The sequence below is a fragment of the Trachurus japonicus genome, chromosome 23 (assembly GCF_045865225.1).
Source record: "Trachurus japonicus isolate A0001 chromosome 23, Traja_1.0".
NCBI classification, from domain to species: domain Eukaryota; kingdom Metazoa; phylum Chordata; class Actinopteri; order Carangiformes; family Carangidae; genus Trachurus; species Trachurus japonicus.
In genome coordinates, this window is record NC_140929.1 from 3675504 (window position 1) to 3687048 (window position 11545).

The 11545-nt window shown below is 40.0% G+C and overlaps 1 protein-coding gene across 1 annotated transcript; it reads right to left on the reverse strand.

Annotated features, from left to right (window-relative positions):
- Positions 1 to 5784: 5784 nt before the first annotated feature.
- Positions 5785 to 11545, reverse strand: LOC146962339 (uncharacterized). The gene is made up of 10 exons (XM_085768962.1): positions 11483 to 11545; positions 11267 to 11364; positions 10102 to 10167; positions 9187 to 9312; positions 9021 to 9095; positions 8031 to 8126; positions 7859 to 7932; positions 7046 to 7127; positions 6850 to 6933; positions 5785 to 6191 (listed from the first exon to the last, which is right to left on the reverse strand). The coding sequence occupies exons 2-10, from the start codon at positions 11324 to 11326 to the stop codon at positions 6069 to 6071; spliced, it is 786 nt and encodes a 261-aa protein (XP_085625088.1). The 5' UTR covers positions 11327 to 11364; positions 11483 to 11545; the 3' UTR covers positions 5785 to 6068.

Genomic DNA, 11545 nt, shown 5'->3' on the forward strand with positions numbered 1-11545 from the left:
GAGGATGTACTTTACTTGAGTATTAGATTTCTTTGGTACTTATTACTCTTACTTGAATACATTTCCAAGACAAATATTTTTACTTTTATTCGAGTTAATTTCTAGGAAGGCTGAAAAGTACTCGTTACTTTCAGGTCTGCTCTTTTTTTTTCTAAAATCCTATTGGACACCAGCTGTGTTTGTCAGAGAAGGAAACCCTAACCCCTAAAAGCAGCACATCAGTGCAGCTGCTTTCAAAGAGTTCATTCTCAGAAACAAGAGTTAAAAGCTCCTTACATTCATTTAGAAAAAAATATAGTAATTCATGATGTGAAAAATAAGAAATTTACTTTTACTTTTACTTAAAGTAAATTTAAAAGCATGTACTTTTGGATACTTAAGTACTTTTAAAAGCAAGTACTTTTTTACTCTTACTGGAGTAACATGTCAACTGAGCTACTTTTACTTGTAATGGAGTAAATATTGACCAGTAGTATTTGTACTCTTACTCAAGTACTGGGGTCGAGTACTCTGTCTATCTCTGAGTAAATCCTGCAGGGAAGCTGCTCGGTAACGTCAATGATGTTACACATCCCATAAACTCAGAGTTCAAACTGCTCCCATCCGGCCGAAGAGTTAAGAAATCCTTTATTCCTCCTCAGGCCTTACAAGCTCTGAATGTCATGATTGTTTGACTGCACCATGGCAACCCCCTTAGAGGGCTGTTGTATCTGCTGCTGCTGTTGTCTATGCCTGTTTTGCACAAAATTTCAATTTGTTTCTTGTTTTTTTAAGTGTATCCTTTGTCTTGTGTTAGCTTTTTACTGCCATCTATGGTGTTTCGGATCAGTTTTGACCCGTATTTTAAATCAGCTGTAAAATATTGGTTTTAATATTTTTGGGTGTGGGCCCCTTGGCCTTTATTGTCAGTATGACCCTTGGCTTCAATGGAACCTTCCTCTTGTCAGCTTTCTGCTGCCATCTATGGTGTTCGGGTCAGTTTTGACCTGAGTCAGCTGTAAAACACACTAAAAACAATTATTTATCATCCCATTTGTTTCTCATCTCTTGGTTATGTTGTAAGGCTTCCGTATCCATGAAAAGGTTGGTTTTGCACTTATGATTTCAGTTTTAACTGTAATTATTACAGAGGAAGGGTATGCTGTGGAGTGCTTTGATTTGTCTTGTGCTTTGTTGTCTTGGAGAGGCTGAAGACAAATTTCCACTACGGTGGACAATAAAGTCTTTCTATCTATGTGAAATATAAACACAGCTCAAGCCTGGCTGGTGGTATCTGATATCTCCCGTCAGGGGCGCCGGTAGGGATTTTGGGCCCCATGAAAAGAATCTTTACAGGGCCCCCAACACAGCGGCGAAATTTAATTTTTTGATGCTATTTTATATACAATTATCCATTTTAATGGTGTTTTTGACTATCATTACCATATTTGTGAAAGAGGAACAACATGACAGTTGACATGTACAGTAGGGGAAGAACTGAGCACTCTGAATACAATGGAATTCATTTTTCATTTCCCATAACAGATTCACCTTTGTATTGTTTTGAGACTGTAGTAAAATGTATTATTACTGCAGGGCAGGCGTTGATGTTTCCAAAACAATAAAGTTATTGTTACCAGGACATTGAAAATAAAACATTCGTGATTATATGTTAGTTAAAGCAGAAAAGCAGTTAGTTAAAGTGTTAATATAAGTCTTAAATAGTTCTATCTTCCGACGGCAATCACTTTTATAGAGTGTTTGGTCTGAAACATGGGTCTGTCAGTCACTCTGCTCTGCTGTAAGCCGAGGAGAAAACTTTCCTTGTATCCTACAACCTTTATCCAATGAGGAGAGAGAACGGCATAAAGGGGCGGTCCTCTCTGTGTGTGCAGCCAAGGGATGCAGGGGTCGCGTTAACCGGATATTTTCCGTCATTGACCGTTTTTTTAAAACGGTGACGGAAAAATTTTGAGGCCATCCGTCATTTTGACAGATTGCAATTCACAGCCATGGCTGTCTGGCCATGTGCGTTTGTTTACAATGAAGCCGGCGGATAATCAATAAATGGAGCGGTGGATAACGATATAAAACATATACAATGTCTCAAAGTCACTATGGTGAGAATTAGATTAAAAAAAAAAAAAACTCACAGCTGGCTGGTGCGCTCAGTAGAACGCTGTAGTACCTCCTCTAGGCCTGTGTGGAGCGTGTGTGGCTGTAGCGCTGCCACACAGAAACACCAACAACAGAGAAGAAGACAGAAAGCTTCCCGCAGTATTCAAACTCCAGACATTACAAGTGGATTAAATGTTGATGGGAGTCGTGTCAGTGCAAATATGACGGTCGATAATGATTTAACGGGCGAGATTCAGCTGCAGTGTCCGAGGGGCCGACAGTAGTCAGCTGTTAAGTTACGTAGCTGTAGCTACACAGCGGTGTGTCTCGGTACAGGTAGAGCGGTGGGGGCAGGACATCACCGTTTCACACACTCGCCGCATACAACTCTTCTAAAGGTAACGTTAAGCCTTATTTTAATGTATTCTGCCCGCCGTGGCATTGTTTATAACACGTAAAGCTGAGTGGGTCTTGTCCTGTCTGAATTTGTGCTGCATCTGGCTGTGTGGTCTATAGCTTCAGTTGTTTCAGTGATGCGCAGTGGCTGCGTGCGTGTGTGCGTAAAAGAGAGATGAGAGGCACAGAGAGAGAGAGAGAGAGAGAGAGAGAGAGCTAACGCCGGTGCACTATGCGGTGCCTATGTGAAAACGTGCTCCTTTGGATGTTTTGGTATAGCCTAACACATGGGCTAGCATGTTGATTGTTGACAGAAAACTAATGTCATCATCAGGTATTTACGTTGTATTTAGATGTTGAGTGGCAGAAAGTGACCCCCGCATTCACTGACTGACGCACGGTTAGATGTGCTCTGACGCCGACTCTGCTCCGGAGCATTCTCTGTTCAATTTGTTTGGACTTGATATGAATTAAACATGAATTAAAATTGAATGCTATTGAATATGGCATTATTATCATTTTAAAAAATAAATAAAGTGACCGGTAAAAATAGATTATGACGGAATTTTTATGACCCCGTCAGTCAAAATGACCGGCGACGAAAAAGTCTAGCGCAACCTCTGAAGGGATGCGCGTGAATGTGGTGACGTAGGGACGAGGGCGGGGACTGTTAACTCCATCTGCTGACAAGAAGTTAGCCAAAACCACCGGATCGCTTACTTCTGCTTTAATAACTTGGTGTCATTATTTTTACTGTATTATCATTTCGTCATCATTAGGGGCCTCTCTGGGCCCCCCTCAATCATGGGCCCCTACAATCCGTATCCTTTACCCCCCCTTTTCGGTGCCCCAGTCTCCCGTCATACAGTATCACTGTCACAAGAATGTCACATAAATATGGGGGAGGGAGGGGTTTGCATGCTTCATAAACAACAGGCTGAAACAGGATGTTGGCATAGACCAGGAAATTCCACCCTAGAACACAATATTCAACAAAGACCAATCACACATCAGAGACATCAGAGCTTTGACGACGTCGTAGTGACAGAGTTTTTAGTTCATTATGAACTGGCACAAGTTGAGGTGACAGCTGCTGCACCCGATCAGAGCCGAGCTGAACCGTGAGACGACGGAGCTGGTGGTGCATTCCTCACTAGATCCAGTGTTTTCCTGTGCACATGAAAGTTGCCAGTCACTGGTCGGCGGAAATCCAGCTGAGCGAAGACGGATAGAGACACATGGAGACAAAGTCAACCTGAAACATCTGAGCTTGTCAGACAATCATAATGAAAACTGGAGAGAAAAACTTCCATTTAGATTTAATTAAATACTAAAAGCTCCTTACGGTATAAAAGCAGAACAGTGCGTCAGATGTAAACAGGGGCTGATGTTTTCTGTCAAACATCCAGAACTATGGGACAAGACAATACAATAATAAATATTTGATCACAAAAAAAAAAAAACCCAAACAAAACAAAGATTAAAGAATAGTCAAAAATTAAAATAAATGACAAGAGATTTCTGAATCAGAGCTTAGTTTTTCTTGTTTCCACTTTAATCATCTCCAATCCCACCATTTTAATTTGATGTGTCAAATGATCTTCATTTCATGTATTCCGAGAAGCGGAGGAGGAAAGAAAGTGATCGTTTATAGTATGAGTAATGTTCCTGAATGGGATCTTGGACGTCAGCCAATCAGGATGTTCTCCCCAGAGACTGGGAACAGGGGCTGTTGAGGAATAAACACAGCGCTCACATTTTTTCATAATGAAGGACCATATCAGCCAGAGCAGTGGTGCCACACTCTGATGTGTTTTTAATAGATAAATCAGCCTTTACACACACACAGTCACGCACAATCACACAGTCTTTTATTACAATTTGTTGGCAGTAAGAAAAGTATAAAAAAAATCAAAGGTTTCATTCTTAGTCAACAAATACTTTGACTTTTAAGGTTCATTTCGCTGAAAAAAAAACAAACAAACCCAAAAGCTTCTAACATCCATCCCACACAGAAGGCAGCCCTGCAGTGTTAGTGTGGTGTTCCTAATAAAGTGCTCACTGAGTGTATAGTAGTAAATACTGTAGTTTCCCTGCAGAAGCTGAGCTGACTGTAACTGAGTGCGTTCATCACGTCGCTGCCATCTTGTGGCTGCAGGAGGGAACTGCAACTAAAAGGCCACAACAAACCTTAGTGGAGCAAACAGGAGAAACGTTTTTGGCCCAGTCCCATTTCTCCTCCCTCAACACCAGCGCTTTGTTTGGAGAGGCCTCCGAAGGGAAGAAACCCGCTGACAATGAAGTGGGAAGTGTTAGAAATAGGAGCCACAACCTGGAGGGGGTTTTCATTCAGGTTTGAAAATGCCGGCTCCAAAGGTTGTGTTACCTTGATGATCTTTCTTCGTCTGATAAACCTGGAGCCCCTCCGATTGAAGGGGCTGTTTTAAGGGTTGAAAACCACTTCCTGTTTACTCTTTAAAGAATTGGGGCACCCAACCCTTACGAGAACGCACAAAACCGAGTGCTAGGGCCGAAATCGAGTGGAATTGGTCAAAATGGGACAGGGCCTTAGTCTATAACGTATGAAAATCTCATGAACATCACATCTGCAAAATGACTACGACTACGACTACAATAATGACTACGACTACAATAAAGACTACGACGCGTTTCGGCATCAAGCCTTCATCAGTTTGGAAACGATGCCGAAACACGTCGTAGTCATTTTAAACATGTCATTGAGACAATGCCAGATGAATTAAAGGCATTTTTATGAACTCAAGAGAGTGCCTTGGAGTTTTTCTTTGTTTTTCCACATCCCTTGGATCCCTCTCCAAAGAGCACCTCTAGATTTGAGAAAGGAGTCCACGTAGCGCTCCTTGCTTTGAACATATTGTGCAGAATGTGTTTTGAATTATCTGTGTTATGGCCTTGGACTCTCAGAGACCTGGGACAAAAAGTTGTGGCAGTGTAGGCAGGATTTCTGCTTTGATTCAGGCCCAGAGGTTCGTGTGCTGAAAAGACGGGACCAACCTGTGCCAGCCTGAGCGCACCAACGAATGGAGGGCTAAGTCTAAACCAAAAGCCACTCCCCAGAATTCTCGCTCTCTTGGGATGGCGATTGCAGCTAACTGCTTGCAGACTGCGATTTCTTGAACAGGAGAGTTTCTTGTATTTGATTCGTTTGATGATCCAATTTAATAAATAGTTAACTAGCACATCGTTGTTTGTCCTTTCTTGGAATAAACGAACACACATGTCAATTTTCCTGTTTTCAACCTGACAGACCCATTCCCAGTTTCACCTGTCTGGTCCTGCAGTGACACAGTGGAAGAACGTGGCAGGAAAGCGTTGGGGTCTGAAGAGCTGATTGGTTCATTGTCTCAAAATAAATCTTCTGGTTAAATAAGATCAGTGATTAGAGAAAGCTCAGTGAGGTGGCATCAGTCCGGACGCAAGTTCAATATAAATACACTGTTTTCAAAAACAATTACAATCTCTCGTAAACCTGGACGACATGGGTTTTATATAGGTATCAGTGCCTTGGTTCTGGGTCAGAGGTCAGAGGTCAGAGGTCAGGTGAGTGTGGGCTTGGGTTGGTACTTCACTCTGTTGAAGTCGTCGACTGTGGTTTCCACCGGAGGCTTCTTCCAATATTCCTCCAGACCCAGAATCAGACACAGAGCGATGGCCGCCATCTGCAGCACAAACAGTGTATTACAGCATCACTGTGATGAACTAGAATCTTTTAACTCCAAATCTGAACATGTTCGTAAACTCAGTCATCTTGTGAGAACTTCTAGAACCTCACAACTCCTCTTTATTATTAATCTTCCCGGGAAAACCTCTAGAAACATTAGAGCTATATTACACTTCTAGACATACAAATTACAAGAGAATCAAACTTAGAAATATAAAGTATGGCCTCATGTGGGACCAACTCTTCTAGAACTTCCAGAATTTCTTCAGTTCCTCAATTTTTCTAGACATTCGTGAACTGTGGGACAAACTTATCTAGAATCTTCTTTAATCTCTTCCTTTAACTCCTAGACATTTCTACTGTAGAAACCCACAACTAGAAACCCATAAAGTCTTTGAAAATTATAACATTTCTGAAACTTTAACTTGAAACACATGGCGTATGCAGAATCTCCTGAGCATACTGGTTGTAAATACTTATCGGAAACTTAATTTAATATACATACTTGTAACACTTGCAGCTAATTATGAACTAGAGTTGATTTAGTCCAGAATCTCATCACATTTGTAGAAACTTTTGTCCATCATCAAATTAAATGATAAAAGTAACTGAAGTTTTCAAGAGTCAAAGTTAGGATAAAAACAGTGCGTTTTTACCGTGAGGGTGGCCACGGCTGAAATAATTCCTATCCTGAGTTTGATGGGGAAGCTTAGGTAGCTCTTCAGGATGGGACCACAGGGCTGCCACAAAGATCAAACACATCAAAGGTTGGAAAAGAAGAAGTGGTTAAAAAAAACTGTTAGAAAAGAGGAAGTGAAAAAGTAGAAGTGAGCAAAGTAATGAGATCGTTACCTCAGCGTGAACCCATAACTTTTGGGTTGCTGGATAAAACTCATTGTCCAACATCACACAGGAATCTTCAGAGCTGGAATTACTGAGACGAGAAGAAGAAAACATGAGGAAGCAACTGAGATAAAATCCTTAAAAAAAAACAAAAAGCATCAACAGAGTCAGGATGTCGGTGTCAGATCATCTCAACAAAAGACTAATTGTTATGCGCTTTTCTAGAATCTTGCAAACCCAATGAGAAGCTCAAAAGTCTTTAGTGTTTCCAAATACTTTAGACATTTTAGAGGCTCGAAGATCCAGTGAAAAGTCAAAAATCTCTTCAAATGTTTTATGACTGAATTTGGATTCTTCTAAAAGTCAAACACTCATTATGAAACTCAAAATCAATCAAGAACATCAACAGCGGTTTTTGAAGTCTAGAAGCTGAAGAGATCTTCAAGAAACTCAAACCTTCTAGACACAGGTTGTTAGGTGTTGCTCTTCTCAAAAAATCTCTATCTTTTTCAAGACTAAAGATCGAAAAATGCAAAAGAGTCTGTAGGAGCTCATTATTCTAGAGCCTCAGAAGATTTTTAAGAAAAGAAATCTCAACCACAAACTGTGTAGAAGGTCAAAGACTCTTGAAGACACTCAAAACTTCTTCCAGACCCAGATATTCTAGTGCCACAGATTCTCTTTGAGGAACACAACAGCAACACTTGTAAACGTTAACGAACTATTCAAGAACCTGGAATACAGGTTGGATGAAATCAGAATCTCCTCTGGAAACCCATTCAACCCAGTTCTTCTGGAGGTTAAAGAGTTTTGCTATCTTACTTTGGCGTGCAGAAACAGGAAGCAGGAAGTTCGTTCTTCCAGTCTTCAGCGTTCCTCAACCCACAACAAAAGTACTGAGGAGCAGAGGGAGAGAGAGGGAGAAAGATCTGTTATTATGCTGTGAACACAATCATAATTAATCTGGACTGATCGATCGGTTTCGTCTTCTTACTGACGACTGAAGTTTGTTCAGTTCGTTCTGGATGTAAAGTTCTGTTTTGTGGAGGGGCGTCACGTTCAGGAACACCTCGTCCACCGTTCTGTCCATCTACACAACACAACAACACAACACAATTGAACAGATATTTTGTATGGTTGCTAAAACTTGATTCATACTGTACAAAATAAAAGTACTAATAAGTGATTAAAGGGGAATTATGCAAGTGCAGTGTCTCCTCCTCTGTGTCTCTAACCCTCCTCTCCTCCATGTGCATTTGTTTCCAACAACGAAGCCGGTGAGAAACCAATCCATGGACCGGTGGATAAGGTTATTTATCATCTACCATGTTACCATGTGTATATCTGTGTAGTCTTATCTGTCATCAACAAGAGATTATGGGTTACGGGGCGCATTACGCATTACGGCGGTGTTTTTTTATTTATTTCAAGCTTGTTGTAGCGGAAGCCTCACAAAGCTCCTTTTCCCGGTTCGTCAAATTTGGACAAAGCGGGAAGAGGAGCTTCGTGAAGCTTCTGCTACAAAACAAGCTTGAAATATAGACTTATTTAATTTTTTTCGGGACAATTTCGCATTTCAGGGCTTCAATACAAGACGGACATTACATACGAGCAGCATGGAGGTATTTGGATGTTTTTTGGTGTGTCTTTTTGTCACGAAGACAGTTGGTATCCATTTGCAACCGTTATATGGACATGCACTGCTACGCCGAGACCCCCTGTAACTCAGAGAAGCCACGGAGGACTCTGAAACTTCTCCCAGCCCTTAGTCCACATGAGGGTGAGTAGATAATGGGTGAAATTTCAATTTTGGGTGAACTATCCCTTTACTTAAAGTAAAAATGTAGCATGAAGCAGAGTTAAGCTTAAAACCTTGCATAGTTCCTCTTTAAAGATGGATAGCAGATATGTGTATATAGTTGATGTAGTTGAGCGGAGCAGCCACCAGGGGGCAGCATCAGACAGGACAGGAGGTTGTAGTCACCTGACTCTGGACCTGAACCAGAGGAGAGGCCACGACCATCAGAGCCACGAACAGCACGAAGATCAGCCCCGAAAACTGGAGAGGACAGTCACAGGTTAGTGTGTGTGTCTGTGTGTGTGTTTGTGTGTGTGTTTGTGTACAATATGTGTGTATGTGAATATCTCACCAGCAGCAGCAGAGGTTTCATGTCCAACGTCGCAGCAGAGATTCCCAGAACAGACAAAACCACTGTGATTGGACCGAACACCTGAAGAACCAGTAAACCGTCGCTGCTGGACAACTGTTTAAACAACTGGGAGGGAGAGACAGAGAGAATAGATTAAATGTGAGTATAGTGGTAAATGCTCTTTCAATTTTAAGTTTGTAAATTACATATTTTGTTTATTTAATTTCTCAATATCATTTGATTATGGAGTGATACTGAATCCTTTGTAACGTAATTCTCTTGCTCAATATGACTTTTGTTATTAATTTTATTAAAAAAAATTTTTTATTTAATCTATGCATAGCCTTGAATCACTTTAAATACAATTTTATAATTAAATCTTGTTTTAAATTGAATTTCATTATTTATGGAGAGATATTGATTCTTTTCCATTATACATTTTTATTTGATATTTTTTCTTTTCAATTTTCATTATTTTTATTTATGAATTATTTTAATACAATTTTATATGTTATTACATTCATTTATATATTTCATTTCATTTATGGGGAGATATTGAAATATTTATTAACATACAGTAGTTCTTTATTTAACAGTTTAATTTGTGTTTGCATTTTTGATTAGATTTTTGGAAAAATGTTTATCATTTTTTGATTTAATGTGATTTGTACATGAACATTTGTAATACGCAGTGATATTGAACCAATTTTTTTGAATTAATATAACTTGTGTTTATATTTTTTACTTGATTGTTGAACCGTCTTAACATCATTTTTGATTCAGTGTGATTTGTTTATTTCTTTTACATTTCTAATACGGAGGGATATTGAATCATTTATTTATATAATTAATCACATATTTGTTCGGGTTCAGTTTTTGCTCTCGGTTTTCCAGCCCAGCAGGGAGCAGCATTACCTCAGCAACCGGTATGTTTCCATCGATGGAGGAAAAGCCGACTCCGATCATCACCACACCAGACACCTGCAGAGATAATGAAGGAAAAGAGTCAAAGGAAAGTGAAAGAGCGTTAAAGTAAAGGAGGAGGAGGAGGAGGAGGAGGAGGAGGAAGTGTTTAACAGCAGCAGCAACAACATTCCTCTCAAAGTGCTGTTCCTCCCCAGAGAGACGCTCATCAGACTCCCATCAGCTGGATCACACACGTCACAGTTTAAAACACACACACACACACACACACACACATACACACACACACTTTCCACAGCTTCCCACACTAAACCTCCGTCATCAGTGTCTGTTTTTACTGAGCTGTACTTAAACGCAACAGCAAATAAAAAATCACAGTTGTTTCATTCTGTCAGAAACAACAAGCACAAATAATTCAAATGTCTGAAAACTAGTGAAAAACAGCAAAAGATGTGAAATGTTAAATCTACTACAAACGATGCAGAAAAGTGAAGCTCTGAATAACAACAACAACACAAAACACTCACATCATCTCTGAAACATGCACACTAATGACTTTAATCAGCTGATACAGTGTAAACAATAACAAGGCAGCAGCCAAAGCAGGAAGCAGGAAACAGGAATCACTGCAGAGGAATGTTTTCAGCTCCACATCAAAATCTATATAGATTATAAAAAATATAACACTGTAAAATAACTATATTTAAAAAAATCTGTCTAATAAATATAGTAGAGTAAAAAAAACCTGTATATTTTTCTTTTTAATTACGATATTTTCATTTTTTTTTCAAAGCCTAATAAATTAATTTAAGCATTCAGGGGGAAAAAGAGGAACAGTCCTGAAACCTGTCGACTTCATGTGATCAAGATCATGTGATGTGGCTGAAAGCTTCAGAACAACAAATCAATGCTTTACCCTTATAAAGCAATGAGCTAAAATAGTAAATAATCTGATTTAAATAAACTATTGATGCGAAAACTTTAAAAGTTAAAACATGTTTTACTCCCAGATTCCTTATATGTCACTTCCTGCTGCTTCAGATTCCAGGTGCATCATCGTCATCATCATCATCATCATCATCATCATCTGTCACAACCAAACACAAACACGCTGTTAGCAATTAGCGGTTAGCAATTAGCAGTTAGCTTAGCTTACCAGGAGCAACACAGTGACACAGATTGCGAGTCCTCGCAAGTAACTCCTGCAGCGAGCCATGATGACTGTCGTCTGAGAGGGTCGAGCTAAAATAGAAACTGAGTAAAGAGCAGAGCCCGAGTGTGTGTGTGTGTGTGTGTGTGTGTGTGTGTGTGTGTGTGTGTGTGTGTGTGTGTGTGTGTGTGTGTGTGTGTGTGTGATGGATGTTGTTTAAACCTCGAGAGTGTTTGGCTGCAGAACGAAGAACATGACCAAGTTTGGAAGATCAGCTGGAGAGGA